Source organism: Alosa alosa, chromosome 10 (assembly GCF_017589495.1).
Source record: "Alosa alosa isolate M-15738 ecotype Scorff River chromosome 10, AALO_Geno_1.1, whole genome shotgun sequence".
NCBI classification, from domain to species: Eukaryota; Metazoa; Chordata; class Actinopteri; order Clupeiformes; family Clupeidae; genus Alosa; species Alosa alosa.
In genome coordinates, this window is record NC_063198.1 from 15,445,555 (window position 1) to 15,462,901 (window position 17,347).

The window sequence follows — 17,347 nt, forward strand, 5'->3', positions numbered from 1 at the left end:
TCTGTCTCTATCTCTCTCTGTCTTTCTCTCTCTCTCTCTCTCTCTCTCTCTCTTCATTGCGTCCAGTGTCTCTTTTATGGCCGGTGGCTTCCTGTCCCAGGGCTCATAAATGTGTATTGATCATTTTGCTATTTTCTCCTCTCACTTCTAAGAGACATGATAGCCCATATGACCCTTGACCCCTTGACCTTGCGACCTTTGGCACACGCAGCAGGGGGGGGGGTGCTTTTGTCTAATTGGGGAGTGCAAGCTGCCATGTCTGTTTTGGGGTTGTTGGCGTCAGAAAGGGGCTTCTCTCCTCTCTGCTCGACCAGAGCTCATAATGAGGGCTGTCATCACCTCCATACTCCCATCCTCCACCCCCTCTTGGTGTGGTTGCGCGCGCGCACACACACACACACATACATGCACACACACTCACAAACTAAAAGTCCAGGTTGTGCACATCTATTTACTCACAGTATAATCAGACTCAAAAGGCAACATCATGCACATTTACACGCACACGCACGCACACGCACACACACACACACACGCACACGCACACGCACGCACACACACACACACTTGATAAAGCACACACACACACGCACACGCACACGCACACACACGCACACGCACACACACACACACTTGATAAAAGCAGACTATACATGCACACATGTGTAAAATGATATACTATATGCTCAAACAAAGCACTACATATGCACACGCATCCTTGCACACTCATATACAGACAAGGCTTCATGCTACGTGAACACACACAAACACAGTTGCATCCACCCCCACATGAACTCCCCTCCATACACACACACACACACAGACACATCACACGTATAAATCCTCTCAGGCATGTGAGTCACACACACAGATGTAGGCACAAAGGTAGAGAGACGCATCCACACACACACACACACACACACACACACACACACACACACACACACACACACACACACGACCCCCTGTGATATGACCTTGCTGATTTACTATGATGAATGTCAGGCAGAGCCGGACCTGTCTCATCATCAGGACCTAGGGGTCACAGAGCAGACGTATCCCTCCCCCAAACACACACACACACACACACACACACACACACACACACACACACACACACACATGCCTGATGTTCTAGTATCTCAATCTAAAAAAGCATACTTTTATTAGCAAGTCAAAATACTGTAGCAGTTTATCCAGTTAGAGATAGCACAGCCAACCTACAGTGCCACGGCATGGTGCTTTCTATCCACTCCACTTGAAGGACTTCTTTCAGTAATATTTTGTCAAACAGAGTTGGAGTAGTGGAAATAAAAGAGCTCTCTGTCTCACCATTGAATAAGAGACAGTCAGACTGAAGGCGCACGGCTGGCCTGTGATTGTAAGATTATGACTGCAGCTGATTTTACTGTAAGTGTGTTTAAGTGCCATTATGTAACTCAGCCCTCTCTCAGTGAAATCTGTCATTGTGTTCTGCCTGTGATACAGAGTTGTATTTTCTGTTTGTTCCAGTTTACGCTACTGATTTTACAGGGATTTTTTTTCACAAACATACATTTATTACTCTAACATAGAATGTATAGAATAACATATATTACAGTATTTACTTTGACATATCATATATATATATATATATATATATATATATGTTACTCTGACATTTAAAGATATGTTTGTTTGTCTGCCAAGTACCACCTTTAGCCATCTTTTTTTGACAAGCTCACTCACTGTCCTGCTTTTGTCTCTTGTTGTCCATTGTCTCCTTCCCTGTTTGCAAAACCATGCCGCCACTCTATGTTAACCTATACAGGTAAGTTTAATTCCCCTTTATCCATTAACTATGTTACTAGTGGTGTTAGATTAGATGCAATATTAATAGCATTAACCACCCCAATGTTTAACTAATGCACTCATGTCCGGTTGTTTAGTAACAGCAGTGTGTAGTGTGTGGGTGTGTGTAGCAGATGCAGTAACTCACAGTGTCATATTAAACCCTCCCTCCCCGCTCTCTGCTTCTCTGCACCTGCTGCTGGGAACTAACAGCAAAGATCCAGCAAGACAGTAAGTATATACTCCATCCACCTCTTTGTGTGTAAATGTGTGTGTGTGTGTGTGTGTGTGTGTGTGTGTGTGTGTGTGTGTGTGTGTGTGTGTGTGTGTGTGTGTTTTGTGTGTGTGTGTGTGTGTGTGTTGTTTTCACTACTGCACTGCCATCTCTAGAAAATGTTGCCATCACAAGAAAATGTCACCATGAAGACAGTCGTACTCTCTAATGCATACACAGTGCCCCTGTGAATACAGATCAGAGTAGACACTAGACAGTCTCTCTGGAACTTCAGAAAGACAGTCTCTTTTAATGAGGAGATTCAGCTGGCAGTAAGGTAGAAGCTGAACAACATGGTAAAGCTCAGTCTCCACTCTCTCCCAGTATACCCAACTCTGTACTGCCCAGTGTAGTCCAGTGATGAAGAAAAAAGGAAGCACTATGGTCTAGAAACTCTTAGCAAGCCCACTCATTTGCTGTGACAATCAAACTCTTCCAGCCAATTTATTTTTGCCTGCATTCTGGTTGTTTCATCATTCTACAGCAGTAAGATTCTATTTTTTTGTGTTATATATATGTGTCACATATTTCAGTGAACAACTCAACCATGTCGCTCCCATATCCCAATGTAGGGCAGGGAAAGAAAATGAGAGACAAGGAGAGAGAAAGGGCATTTGTGATACAGCGTGAAGACTCATACATCATGCAAACGATGGGTGTCATTACACAAATACTACTCAGTTATTATGGAATCCATCATTAGGTTCAGCAATCATACGCTTCTGTGTAGCTGAGATCCTGAAGGACAAATGGAGTTCTTGCTAAGTGCCCTTTTCTCTCTTTCTCTCCCTATCACACTCATCCTCTCTTTCTCTCCCTATCACACTCATCCTCTCTTTCTCTCCATGTCACTCGCTCTCTCTCTTTGGCTCTGGCTCCATCTCTTCCCTTCTCTCTTTCTCTACACAGTGAAGCAACCTCCTACCATTGTGAAACAGTCTCCAAAGGACTACATTGTAGACCCTCGAGATAACATCATCATTGAATGTGAGGCCAAGGGGAACCCGCCACCAACGTGAGTGCTGACCAACAGACCATCCCTTCTTTTAACATCTCAGTCTCTCCCTCCCTCCCTCTTTCGCTTTCTTTCCCTCCTTTTGTCTCTTTCTCACTCTGTTCCCTCTGACCAAGTCCTCTGGGGGGTGTCTGCCTTTCACCATTTTTCTCTTTCTGTCTCTGTCTCTGTCTCTATCTCTGTCCGTCTCCTACTGTCTCTCTTGGCATCTCTTTTTCTCTTTCTTTTCTCCTCTCTGTCATTACCTGCTTTTCTGGCATCTCTGGCTCTTTCTCTTTCTCTCTCTGTCTCTTTATGTCTCTGTCTCTCTATCTCTCTCTCTTCCATCCTTCACTGCAGCATCTCTCCTACTCTCTCACCCCCCTCTTTCTCTCCAGCTCCCTTTGTCTGCCTTGATCTCTCCTTCCCTCCATCACTCAGTGCTGGTCTTTGTCATCCTGTCTTTCTCTTTCTCCTCCTCCTCCTCTCCACCATGTCCCCCTCTCTACCTCGTCTTAATTGAGGATGACAGCCATTAGTGAGAACAAGGAGCTGCCTGGCCCAGCGCATCCGCACTAGGGGAACAAACATTAGCACCCCCGCTGCCCCAAACTGCCTTTCTCATGCCATCAGATAGCACAGGCACAGGCAACCAGATACCTCTCTCCTCCCTCTCTCTCTCTCTCTCTCTCTCTCTCTCTCTCTCTCTCTCTCTCTCTCTCTCTCTCTCTCTCTCTCTCTATCTTTCTCTCTCCATTTCTCATTATCTCTTTCTCGTGGTCTCCCCCTTCGGCTTACGTAAGCCATATGAATCCGGGACCAGCTGGGGACAGTGGTTCCATTCACGACGGGTCGCGTTTGTGACTGCTTGGCGGGCCATATTGGAGGGGTTGTTTACATAACGGCACCGCCATGGTGGCTCTCCCAGGAAGGGCACTGTGCTGGAATAATGTGCCCAGATGACTATTCATGCCCAATGGATCACTTCATTCATTGCCTTCCAAAAATGACTCAGTCAATTCGCTGTTGTTGTTTTTGCTAGATTACTGTTTGGAGTGTTGTGTTTGGAATTCACCTGTTACTATGACTTAGGGCAGCCGTGGCCTACTGGTTAGCGCTTCGGACTTGTAACCGGAGGGTTGCCGGTTCGAACCCCAACCTGTAGGAGTGTTGTGTTTGGAATTCACCTGTTACTATGACTTAGGGCAGCCGTGGCCTACTGGTTAGCGCTTCGGACTTGTAACCGGAGGGTTGCCGGTTCGAACCCCAACCTGTAGGCCACGGCTGAAGTGCCCTTGAGCAAGGCACCTAACCCCTCACTGCTCCCCGAGCGCCGCTGTTGTTGCAGGCAGCTCTCTGCGCCGGGATTAGTGTGTGCTTCACCTCACTGTGTGCAGTGTGTTCCACTAATTCACGGATTGGGATAAATGCATAGACCAAATTTCCCTCACGGGATCAAAAGAGTATATATACTTACATACTATACTATATATGACTTTGGGGAGTGTTTGGTTATGATGTGTGAACTTAAGAACAGGTGTACTTTTTGACTGCTTGAAAGCAAACTAGAGGCTGGAGGGTGACTCCTCAAGAGTGTAGTGAAGAACTTTTTCTGAAGTGGACCCATCTTGCAAGTGTTGCTCTGCTCACACCCGCCCCTCTCTGTGTTTTTGTGTGGGCACCTCCGAACAGGTTCATGTGGCAGCGGAATTTGCGGTTCTTCAACGTGGGCAAAGTGCAGCATGTGACGCAGCGGAAGCCTTCGGGCACCCTGGAGATCTCCTTCCGCAACGGTGGCCGGCCTGAGGACTACGAGGGCGAGTACCAGTGCTTCGCCTCCAACGACTTTGGCACAGCGATGTCCAATAAGATCCTGCTGCGAGTCTCCAGTGAGTGCAAAGACACACACACCTACATGTGTGTTTGTGTGTGTGTGTGTGTGTGTGTGTGTGTGTGTGTGTGTGTGTGTGTGTGCGTGTATGTGTGTGTGTGTGTGTGTGTGTGTGTGTGTGTGTGTGTGTGTTTGTGTGTGTGTGTGTGTGTGTGTGTGTGTGTGTGTGTGTGTGTGTGTTTTGTGTGTGTGTGAGATTCATTATGATCACTTCTGCATAAGCTGTGTCTGAGCGTACCCGTTGTGCTCACCGCAGAGTCTCCACTGTGGCCGAAAGAGGTCCTGGAGCCCATTGTGGTGACGGAGGGTAGCTCGCTGGTGCTGCCCTGCAACCCGCCGCCTGGCCTGCCCCCACCCAACACCTTTTGGATGAACAGCGGTCAGTAACTCTCTCTTTTCTCTTTCTCTCACTCTTCCTTTCATGTGTCATTCTCTCTGTTCTTTTTTCTCAATAAATATTACTTTATCACTGTTTATCATGTCTGTTCTCTTTGTTTCGTTTTATGTCTCTCTCACAAATGAAACTAATGTTTTCTTTTTTGTCTTTGAATTTACTAAGCTGTCACTTCATTATGTAAACAGCACTCAGCACTGCCAATCCCCGCCCCTGTGTCATGTCTCAGTTAATGGGTTAACCGGCGAATCAGCGTTTAGCCATCATACATGATAATAAGATGGCAACGAGCAGCGGCATAAAATACCTAGTAGTTTTAATCTTAAAAAAATTTGAGCAGGGCTATGAAGCAGATTGGGAAATGGATGTCATGAAAGTGAATGAAAGGCAAACAAAAGTTAAGATTTATTTTGACATAGTACAATGAAGAAAAGCGATGCTCTGAATACTGATTCAGCTGTCTCCGAAAGTTTCTCTAATTGACACATTTAACTGCAATTTGGATTACACCTGCTTTTATCAGGTGGAAGTGTTTCTTCATACATATGGAAGAATACTTAATCAATCACTATTGGTACTTCTCCTCCCCTGTGTTTGCATGTTACTTCTACTTCCTCCCATAAATGCATAGGCATCAGTAAGAAAAGTGCAGATAGCCATCCATGATTGATCAGTTTTGTACATACGATGCCATGTTTTAAGGTGCAAAACAGGCGGTAATTTGGCGGTAATTCTTAGTACATCTAGGCCTGAGTTTTTTTTTCTCTCTCTCTCTCTCTCTCTCTCTCTCTCTCTCTCTCTCTCTCTCTCCGTCCCTTACCCTATCCTTCTCTTCTTGGTACAGTATTGCTGTCTTAGACTGTGGTGCCACCGCTCCTCGTGTCCTCCTGCTCTGCAGTGTCCATTACTGCTGAGCAAGAGTATGTGGTTGTGTACCTCTGTGTGTGTGTTTGTGTGTGTGTGTGTGTGTGTGTGTGTGTGTGTGTGTGTGTGTGTGTGTGTGTGTGTTTTTGTGTGTGTGTCATGCCGCCCTGCGTGGCCTCTTAAAAAAGCTGAGAGGGCAGGAACAGAGCGAGTCCAGGTCCTGGGAGACGAGAGAGAGACGCCCTCCCTCTGCTGCAGCCTCAGGACACTCAGCCCACACCCTGCCCAGCCCTCCACACACAGCACACAGCAGAGCAGAGCTCCACCGAAGCCAGCCGGCCCTCTTATCTCTCTAAAGGGGCTGCGTCATCCACCCCATCACCTGTCACCGGTTGTGCAGTGGCTAAGGAACTGGGGCAGAAAGCAGTAGCCAGAAAGTCCTGGGTTTGATTCCCAGTTACATCTGTTGTGTCCTTGAGCAAGGCGCTTAACCCCAAGTTGCTCTAGGGGACTGTCCATGTCGTTGGTTTATGTAAATAGATACATAAATAAATGAATAAATTGTCATTATCTGCTTGTAGTTATTGAAGTAGATATGTTTTATATCAGCTCTCTGAAAGGACTTGTTCATACTTCTACCTTACTCACTCAAATTGATTATTTTATGCCCTTTCTTATCATAGTAGTTCCTTACATTAGGGCTCCTACTGCATAGTCACAACACATTAGCAAAGTTGGTCTTTTTTCTGTACTGTGGAAGTGAGTGATGACCAGCACTTTCTGGTCACTGGCGTTCTGTTGTGTAACACATTTTGTGCTGCCCCGCCGAGCAGAGCTCTGCTAACAGTAGCTGAGTAGCTGCTGCCGTGGCTCTTTAGGCTACCCTCTGGGCGGGTGTTTTTTTTTTTTTGGGGGGTTAAGGGACAACCCTCTGGGCATATGAGTGGGGGTTCGGTAGGCTATCTTCTGGGCAGGTAAGTGAGTATGTATGTGTGTATGTGTGTGTGTGTGTGTGGGGGGGTCCCCTCAGTGTACTGAAGTGGGCAGCCTTCTCTATCTCCATGTCTTCCTCACTCACCACCTGCTCTTTGTCCTCTGCCTTGCTGTCTTTGCAGGCATGATGCCTATCCGACAGGACGCTCGTGTGTCCATGGGGCTCAACGGGGACCTGTACTTTTCCAGCGTCCTGTCCAAGGACACCAGCACCGACTACAGCTGCAACGCCCGCTTCCTCTTCACCCACACCATCCAGCAGAAGAACCCCTACTCCCTCAAAGTGCACACCAGTGAGTATCCTAAGTGCTGCTAGGGGATGATTTAGAAACAGCCTCCACCGCAATTGTTTTGGCTGTCTCTGTCTACCAAATTAAGCTGTGAGTTAGAAGAGAGTCTCTCTCTCTCTCTCTCTCTGTGTGTGTGTGTGTGTGTGTGTGTTTGTAATGGTGTATGATGTACTGCTGATGTGTGATCCAGTGTGTATGTATCTGAGGTGTGCTGCCATCTAGTGGTAAAAAGAAGACATACACCATAGGTCTGGTTGAGAACCCATCTCCTGTCTTCTTCCGCATCCCCACTAGTGTATCGTGTAGAGTGTTATAAGGGGTATAGACAAATGGATATATACTTTTTATTGCAATTTAGGTCTCTGAAGTTCACACCCAATGCTCTTTCGTATAGATATAGATTTATTCAAATGGATACTTTAAAAACATCAATAATTCATATGGTTAAAAGTTGGAGTGGTGATGGTTTTGACCCGGAGCCAATATTAACATAAATTTTGTATTGTTTGGGCCACTCAGGAATAATGTATCACATTGATCTGCTCCTCCTGAAAAGAGGGGGGCACTGAGACCCGGGAGAGCCATCTGTCAGGTGGACATGCAGGCGGGTTCACACAGGGCTCAGGAGGCATCCTCACTTATGCCCCTGTGTTGATGGGACTCTTCTTTTATTGCAGTCATACGTTTATTAGTTACAACTCTTTGTTTATTTCTTCATTCAATGCATTATTCTATTAATGTGTTTAAAGAGCATACTCAGTCAATGCATTATATTTCATTTATAAAATTTCCAAAGCAGAGCCCATTTTGTACACACATAGGCTGTCTTCAGTGTTTCTGCTCCTAGGGTTCTTGTGAATGATCCACTGTGATTCTTAGTCCATCACTACTCTGTTTACAGAGCAACCTGACAATAATTCCTCCTCTTTCAACTTGACTGACCTGTATGACGGTGAGCCCAGTCTCTCATTGTTCGCCACGTCTCTTATGGCAACTTGCTGCCGGGAGACCAACCTAACAACTCCTAATGCTCAACAGTACCTTGCTAACCAATTAAGTCTACTCACATTTCTAGCCTGGTTTCACCAACCCATTCACTTTGGGAAAAGAGGTAATGTTACATTAGGGAATGTAGACTTAAAAATCACTACTCTAGCCTAACCATGCGTGCGTGGGTGCGTGCATGCGTGCGTGTGTGCGGGTGTGTGCGTGTGTGAGCGAGTGTGAGTGTTAAAGCCAATGCAGAACTGGTGACACTTGATGACAGTATCTGAGACATGGCGTTGGAGTTGATTGACGCCACAGAGCCGTCTATGCTGGGACACTAAAAGCCCACCAACAAGCTCAGTGATAAAGCCCAGACAGCTGGGATCCTCGCGGAGCTGATTACTCTGTCACACACACAGTAGGAGTCTCTCAAACTATGGAGTGTAGGAACAAGCACTCGGCAGGCGGACACTAACATACTCCATAGCGCCGGCACCATTGTTGTCACGGGCAGCGATGTCGCCATGTCTCTGACGGGCCTTGTCATTTAAAAAAAAAAAAAATGCTTTCTCCTCTGTGTCTCCCCTGATCCCTCTCACAAAGGCTATTGTCACTTTATCTTCAGGGCACTTGCAATATGAATGGCCATTCGCAGATCCTATAGCACCAATAAAATATGCATTACAATAGAGAACTAACTCTGTTCACATGGGAGTAGATTCATAGAGCTTCTGTAGGGAGTCCTGTCCACAGACCCATGTGCCGTGGGTCTAACTTGCCATCTATCTGCACTGCTTGAGCACTTATGTGTTTGGAGTTTGTCTTGTCTGTCAGTTCAAGAAAAAAATGGATGTTGAGTATCTATCTATATATCTATATATCTACTGTATCTATCTATCTATAATGTTCTCACTATTATTTCTGTCTTATGTGTTCTTATCTGTGTTGTTATAACAGCAGTTCTGTTTCCAGTGTTGATCTTCCCATTGTGATTTCCCCTTGGGTATGCAAAGGTCCGTAGCATTCTGAGATCATGTACTAGACTCATCCACCAATTCTCTGATGATCAAACTGCTCATATAAGTAGCCATTTCAGCGTCCCCAAGACTCCCATTTTAGTTTCCCTGTACATCAGTTTGATTCAGTAGCAGGCAGTGCTGCTACAGCCAACAGGTTTGCAGACAGGCTGTCTTGGATACGCGGGGGAGGGCAGCAGGCATCATTTGGAGAGTGAAGCAATTAATAACTGAGATATACAGCAGACTTGAGTTTGACCCAAAGGCTGGCAAGCCTCCAGAAATCACCACACATGCACAAAAGTCCAATGAGCCATGGCTGTAGAGACGTGGCCTTCTGTAACCCATGGCCCTGGTGATGAAAAGGCCTCAGCACAAACACAGCTCAGCCAGATGTCTTACAACTTTTAATTTAACAGCCAGGACCTCTACAGAAGCAACATAGTGGAAGTAGAGTAATTACACATGTCTCTCTGGAGCTGATTTTAAATTGTGACACATTTTAATAGCTAGTGTTTGGTAATTATCAACCAGGGTGTTTTGGAAGGGTTATGCTTATGCATGGTCAAACTCTATATTCTGACCAGAATTTACATTTACGCATAGAGTGCTTCTCCCCCAGCATTTTACCATATGACTCGTAAGTGATAGTGACACAATTAATAACACTTAGCTGATCCAGTCTGAATATGCATGAGATATCATGCAAGGCAATGAAGTGTTCTGTTTCTTCAGTAGGAAACACATATGAAGAGACATATTTATTTGCAATGAAACAACAGCTGCCCATTTTCAGTCAGAGCCTGCCGACGTAGCTTTCGGCTTGGCCTGGGATGGGGCAGTCTGCAGTCAGGCCTGGATTGGAGGGCCAGCACCATCTTCCCCCAGTCTAAAGGCCTCCGCACATGGGAAGGCCAGCACCATCTTCCCCCAGTCTAAAGGCCTCCGCGCACAGGCACCAATATTCCTCACATAGGCTCCAACATGAGCGTGGCGCACTCATCTTTCGACTTCCGATGACATTAGATTCCATTGTTTTCAATATAACCCTGCGCACTAGCGTCGAACTCTGCCGCCGCCGGCACCATATTGATTACGATTCAGTTCTATTTTTGTCTGCGTTTCTCAGTGAAATCTCTTGTTTATCAAATGCTCGTCAGTCACTTCACCCTGTCAGTCATTTCTGGTGCTGGGGTGGATGGGCAGGTGACAGAAAAGAATCGGCGCACTCATGTCAGTGCCTACATGTGGGAGCCGGGAGCTCTAGCATGCTTGAGTGCAACTGCAGGCTGGAAGTCCCTGGTCAGGTTCAGGTTCAGGTGTTATTTAATTTTTAGTCACCTCCAGTACACCTCTTCCTCTTCCTCATCTTCATCCTCCTGCAGCCCGTCACCTGCCCGAAACATCGCCCAGCTTCCTGACGCCCTCTGGGCTGGTCAGCTCCAAGATGGTGTTACGCGGGGAACAGCTGCTGCTGGAGTGTATCGCCGCCGGAGTGTGAGTGTAGAGAAGATGACACAGCACCCACACACAAACACACACACACACACACACACACACACACACACACACACACACACACCCTATTCTAGAATGCTTGGACCTTTAATGATTGTTACCGATAATGACGATTGTCCAGACTACAGGAAGGTTTATAAAGTCTAACAGTCATAAGTCTAAGGGTCTGCTCCGATGTGTGTGAAGTAACACCTCATATGCCCACCCATGTTCAGACCCACTCCCAGTATTAAGTGGTTCAAGAAGGGCGGCGACCTACCAATGAGGAGGGTCAAGCTGGAGAGCTTCAACAAGACGCTGCGCATCATCAATGTGTCAGAGGAGGACTCAGGCGACTACATCTGCATGGCCAACAACAAGATCGCCAGCATCCAGCATACGATAGTCGTGCAGGTCAAAGGTCAGGCGCCCTTTACCGTTTTATGTGGAGGTGCACTTTACTGGTCCACTGTCCAACAGCTTGGCTATTGAGAACTCTACATTTATGGTAGTTTATCTTGCCACGTTATAAACACTTAATAAATGTATATCCGTCCCTATATGTAGTTCTTATATCTAAATATGTTACCTTAACCATATACTGTATCATTAAAAAGAGTTGGTTATAACAGGGATAGGATATGGTACTTCAAAATGGTCTTCCTTATCAGGTTGCCGATCCCAGGCTACCAATGGTGTCAGAACTAAAGATTCTAGAGTGCTCGGCTCTAACATCTTTGTTAGAACCATTTACACTCTGATGCTACTTACAATAACTCATTTCAACCATTGGAACTTTCTGACACAATGCTCTTCCTTATGTGTCGATGGTATAATTGTCTCACTAACTGTGTCACACTTGTGCTCCCCAGCTGCTCCATACTGGCTGGACAAGCCACAGAACCTTGTCCTTGCTCCAGACGAGAATGGACGCATGACTTGCATCGCCCACGGCAACCCAAAGCCCACAATCCAATGGCTGGTGAACGGGGAGCCTATAGAGAGTAAGTCCAGTTTGTAGTCCACAGCACAGTAACTTCTAATCATGTGAGATTCTGGTGCTCTAACGGCACCAAAGGACCCTGGGAAGTCGTGGTTTGTCTTTATCTGTGGGGAGACTGGATGACTGTCTTTTGGCCCTAACACATAAAGGCAGTGAATGAGACATTGCCAAAATCCCCAAGGTTTTTTTCCTCTGCATGATTTTCTATTAACAAAATAAAAATGCAACATGTCGAAAGGGTGTCCAGGTGTATTGACGTCCTATCAAATACCTGCAGTGTCTCTAGCAAACCCGAGTCGAGAGGTGGAGGGCGACACCATCATATTCCGCCGGGTGTTGATGGGAGGCAGTGCCGTGTACCAGTGCAACGCCTCCAATGAGCACGGCTACCTGCTGGCCAACGCCTTCGTCAACATTCTGGGTGAGGGCAGACACGCAGCTGTGCAGAGTTTTTTTCGCTGTCCAGCTGGAGTCTGAATTCTCTCGAATTCTAACCGAGCTACTTGTGTCTTGTCTATTGGTCACAGACATGGCGCCGCGGATGCTCGGACCCAAGAACCAGCTGATCAAAGTCATCAAGAACCAATTAACCTTCCTGGACTGCCCTTACTTTGGCTCACCGATTCCCACCCTGCGCTGGTAAGTACACGCTAGGCACCTCAGGGCTCACGCAGACTTATGTATTCGCCTGAGAAGCTCTAGAGTTCTCTCTGCGACACCTGGGTGGGAAACATGAAATAGATGAGAACTTTTGGCCATGTCGGCTATATGAACTGTGGTGAACTCACCAAACTTCTTGTCTTGTCTTCTTGTGTGTGTGTGTGTGTGTGTGTGTGTGTGTGTGTGTGTGTGTGTGTGTGTGTGTGTGTGTGTGTGTGTGTGTGTGTGTGTGTGTGTGTATGTATAAGTGTAGGTTCAAGAATGGTCTGGGCAGCGGGCTAGACGGCGGACACTACCGGGTCTACGTCAACGGCTCTCTGGAGATCAAACGGGCGCTAGCGGAGGACCAGGGCACATATACCTGCGTGGCCAGCAGCATCCTGGGCAAGGCTGAGAACCAGGTCCGCCTGGAGGTCAAAGGTCAGGAGCATTTATTGGGTACAGGGTCCAGTTTTGTGCTTTGCACAGAGTAGGGGGGAGCACAGCCTGGAGCATTCTCTGCTTTGCCTGATACTGTATGTCAGCAGTGTACACTGGAGAAGGCAGCTGGCTTGAATGTCAGAACCTCAACTACAGCTAACTGTACATCGAGCTTCAAAATGTCACAACACTTGGCAAGCACAAGCCGAAGCAAAATATTAGTGTTTACACACCACTAGACCCACAACTGTAATATTAATATTGGCGTGAGTGTCAGGTAATGGAATGGTATTTATGCTTCAAGCCAGCCGTTTAAAGGGGCCGATGCATTTACCTCCAGCAAAATATTTCTGTCTCATGAAAGGTTTTTGAATTGTTCCAGAGCCCACCCGCATAGTGAGAGCCCCTGAACATGTGTCCTCTACTCGGGGAAGCTCGGTTCGCTTCAACTGCCGCATCAGCCACGACCCCACCCTTAACATTCATGTCAACTGGTTGAAGAATGACCAGCCATTCAGCTACGGATGGAGGTAACCTTTCCTCAACCCACACCTATCAAGACATAAATAAACCAATCATGTACACTTGATGTGATCTGACATGCTTTTGCTTATAATAGTTATTAAATTTCGAAAATTACAAAATTATATGCAAATGAGCTTAATGTCATATATATATAAGTTTGAAATGAAGAAGCTGTCCTGCAGTGGTCAGTGATGTACTCTGTCTCTGTGTTTATGCAGGATTACGAAGGATGAAGAGTCTCTGACCATAACCAACATCAACGAGGGAGACCAGGGCACCTACACCTGTCTGGTCAAGACTGAGATAGATGAGGACGTGGCCTCGGCACGCCTTACTGTTCTTGGTATACACACACACACAAACACACATGCACAAACACACCGTCACACACACACACTCACACACACACACTCAAACACACTCACTCACACACACACACACACACACACACACACACACACACACACACACACACACACACACACACACACACACAGACACCAACATACTGTATAGTTATCTATCTTGTTAGTAGAGCTGCATCTTTGTAGTATATTTAGGTAGAAAAACAGCTTTGCAACTCCCTTTCCAAATAACAAAAATAACACTGTTGCTAAGTAACCAGTCTGTAAATAACAATAGATAAATATTAATAATAATATATGCGCTGCATGTTGAAATCTCTAAACTGATTTTCACTGACTCTGTCCCTGAGCTAATGCTTTACTAACCATGTGACCTTATAACCTTTATCTCACAGAGGAGGAATCCTTGTCTCCCTCCAATCGTAGTCCCATGCAAGCAGGTAACACTTGCGTCTAAATTTGACCGCTCTCTCTCCCCTCTAACTGGACATATGAAGATGTGGCTGTACAAAGCCTTGAACTGCATATTCAAAGTCACAGACTATCTTCATATACCACCAATCAATATGTTGGTCTTATCAGTGGATAATTTATTTGTTATCAATGATGCCGGTGTATAGTTGTCTGTTAGTGGCATGAGAAGCTCTCTGATAATAGTGTACGGTCTGTGAATATGTTTGTCAATGTGTTTGTCAATATGTATCATGCAATGGTTGCTGAAGAGCTTACAAACCCCTTGTCTCCATGCAGACCGGCCAGAGTCTCCCAAAGATCTGGAGCTTTCGGACCTGCTTGCTCGCAGCGTCCGGCTCACATGGGTACCTGGAGATAGCAACAATAGCCCCATCACAGGTGGGACATCCAAGAAACGCAGACACACAGACATACATGTCGGCACTTCATACACTGATGCATATAATATCATACACTGACAGATATCATCCCCCCCCTCTCCACACACACACACACACACACACACACACACATTCCTCCTCATGTCATATGTGATATCTTGTTCTTGCTCTGTAGAGTTCCTGGTTCAGTTTGAGGAGAACCGCTGGGAGCCGGGCAAGTGGCAGAACCTGTCCAGTCACCCGGGCAACGTGAACTCGGTGCTGCTGGAGCTGTCCCCATTCGTCAACTACCAGTTTCGGGTGATCGCTATCAACAGCGTGGGCCAGAGCCAGCCCAGCAGGCCCTCCCTGCGCTACCAGACCAGCGGAGCACGTAAGCCAGAGAGAGAGAGAAAGACAGAGAGAGAGGGATGTTTCTGATTCATTCATGCACTGCAGAAGGATGTGTCATTACAGTAAATGAGATTATAGGCCTGAGAGGATCTGAATTCTGCTGTTTTATCCACTAGTGTCATTGACTTATAATGTGGTCCACTGTGTGTGTGTGTGTGTGTGTGTGTGTGTGTGTGTGTGTGTGTGAGAGAGAGAGAGCAAGAGAGAGAGAGAGAAAGAGTGAGGTCTCAGAATAAAGAGTCTGAAGAGTATTATTAGATATTATGCCTGAGAAGATCTGAATTCTGCATAGTTTTCTACACATGTGCTTGTGTCATTGACTCTGTCATTGACACGTAATGACGTGTTGTGTGGTGCTCTTACTCAGCTCCAGATATTGCTCCTGAGGACATCAAAGGCATGGGCTCCAAGAAGAACAATATGGAGATCACCTGGAAGGTTAGCCATAAATGGCACAGGGAATGCTTTGTCCATAAATACATAAATATCTCACATATATATATGTCTACAGTAGGAAATGAGTACTTCATCATCAATAGGGAAAGTGCTTAATATATATATATATATATTTATAAATGTTTGTAACCATACAAAAGTGGTTTTCACTGAAATATTTTCAAATACCTATCACTGTAACATATTGGACTACAGTACTTGTGCGAATATTCCACCTCACATCACAGTAATGATTGCAACAATTTCCAATGAGATATTAGAGATTCAACTTCACTTTGTGTGTGTGTGTGTGTGTGTGTGTGTGTGTGTGTGTGTGTGTGTGTGTGTGTGTGTGTGTGTGTTTCACCAGCCTCTCTCTGACATTCAGAGGAATGCCCCCAATATTGTTTATGAGGTTTCATGGAAGAAGAAGGACACAGAGGAGTGGAACATCGTCAACACCACCCAAGCCAAATATGTGGTTCACGACACGGAGACCTACGAGCCTTTCCACATCAAGGTCCAGGCCATCAACGACTTCGGCCAAGGCCCAGAGTCTGGGATGGTGCTGGGCTACTCTGGCGAGGACTGTAAGTCTGGATCCCTTGGGGAAACACCTGTGCTTTTCAACATTTAGCATAAAGCTAGCAAAGACTAGAACAATCATGAGAACAGGGGTCGGCATGAGGATATATTACTGTGTTGCTTTGTTCCTAGAAAGCAGAGTATTACTGTGACTTCAGTAAAACAATAGTGGACCAGCAGATGCCCTCTGACTTGCATTATTTTATGGTGACAGAAGTCCAACAGTGTTCTATGGATCTCTTTCTCTCCCTTTCCCCATCTATTTCTCTTTTTCTCCCCTCTCTCTCTCCTCTCTCTCTCTCTCTCTCCCTCTCTCTCCTCTCTCTCCTCTCTCCCCTCTCTCTCCTGTCTCTCTCTTCTCTTCTCCCTCTGTCTGGTGTGGGATCCGCTGTAACTCGAATGTCGTCTTCTGCGTAGATCCTTCTGCAGCCCCAGCCCACCTGAACGTGTCAAAGATTGACAGCACCAAAGTCAACATGCATTGGGACCCTGTAGACCCGAGCACCGTCCATGGGGAGTTCAAGGAATACAGGGTGAGCCATAGAACATCATTGCATCCTGGATATCAGTCTGTCCTTCAGTAGAGATCCCCTTCTCCTTTCTGAAGGATCAACCAAGATATGTCAGTTGTGCCAAGGTGTTGTCAGGTTCACACTTAGATGTTGGACACCCAGTGACTACTTTAGTTTTGCACATGTATAAATGTAGTGTTATATGTGTATGTAATGACAGTACAACTACTATTATACTGTACAGTATAACTACATTAACAACAGTATAAGTATTATTCTTCTGTGGCTGTTTTCCAAGTCTTAATAATGTACACAGTCGTGCTATTTGTAAATGAATGAATGTGAATATACTGCACTGGTCTGAAGGATGTGTGTGTGTGTGTGTGTGTGTGTGTGTGTGTGTGTGTGTGTGTGTGTGTGTGTGTGTGTGTGTGTGTTTGTGTGTGTGTGTGTGTGTGTGTGTGTGTCTGTGTGTGTTTCTCACAGTTGTACTACTGGAGGGAGAGCAGCCTGGTGAAGGGCCTGAAGGTCAACAAGGATAAGAAGACCAAGGGCTTCTTCAGTT

At 46.0% G+C, this 17,347-nt stretch overlaps 1 protein-coding gene across 18 annotated transcripts in view; it reads left to right on the forward strand.

Moving 5' to 3' along the window:
- The window catches only part of nfasca (neurofascin homolog (chicken) a), an 84,472-nt gene that overhangs the window by 47,659 nt on the left and 19,466 nt on the right, over window positions 1-17,347 (forward strand). For 11 of the 18 annotated variants that reach the window (XR_007194760.1, XM_048254105.1, XM_048254103.1 and 8 more), the window contains 21 exons: window positions 2,044-2,061; window positions 3,014-3,119; window positions 4,791-4,987; window positions 5,246-5,368; window positions 7,363-7,533; window positions 8,432-8,482; window positions 10,919-11,030; window positions 11,267-11,451; window positions 11,903-12,034; window positions 12,311-12,454; window positions 12,561-12,672; window positions 12,947-13,113; window positions 13,496-13,643; window positions 13,857-13,981; window positions 14,399-14,443; window positions 14,754-14,855; window positions 15,033-15,230; window positions 15,618-15,688; window positions 16,056-16,275; window positions 16,688-16,803; window positions 17,269-17,347. The exon at window positions 17,269-17,347 is cut by the window's right edge and continues 126 nt beyond it. Coding sequence is in view for 17 of the 18 variants with exons in the window: in XM_048254105.1 (XP_048110062.1) it covers window positions 2,044-2,061; window positions 3,014-3,119; window positions 4,791-4,987; window positions 5,246-5,368; window positions 7,363-7,533; window positions 8,432-8,482; window positions 10,919-11,030; window positions 11,267-11,451; window positions 11,903-12,034; window positions 12,311-12,454; window positions 12,561-12,672; window positions 12,947-13,113; window positions 13,496-13,643; window positions 13,857-13,981; window positions 14,399-14,443; window positions 14,754-14,855; window positions 15,033-15,230; window positions 15,618-15,688; window positions 16,056-16,275; window positions 16,688-16,803; window positions 17,269-17,347 (2,622 nt within the window). In the remaining variant the exon portion in view is untranslated. The remainder of the gene's footprint in view (window positions 1-2,043; window positions 2,062-3,013; window positions 3,120-4,790; window positions 4,988-5,245; window positions 5,369-7,362; window positions 7,534-8,431; window positions 8,483-10,918; window positions 11,031-11,266; window positions 11,452-11,902; window positions 12,035-12,310; window positions 12,455-12,560; window positions 12,673-12,946; window positions 13,114-13,495; window positions 13,644-13,856; window positions 13,982-14,398; window positions 14,444-14,753; window positions 14,856-15,032; window positions 15,231-15,617; window positions 15,689-16,055; window positions 16,276-16,687; window positions 16,804-17,268) is intronic. The other 7 variants (XM_048254110.1, XM_048254116.1, XM_048254108.1 and 4 more) reach the window with 6 other exon arrangements.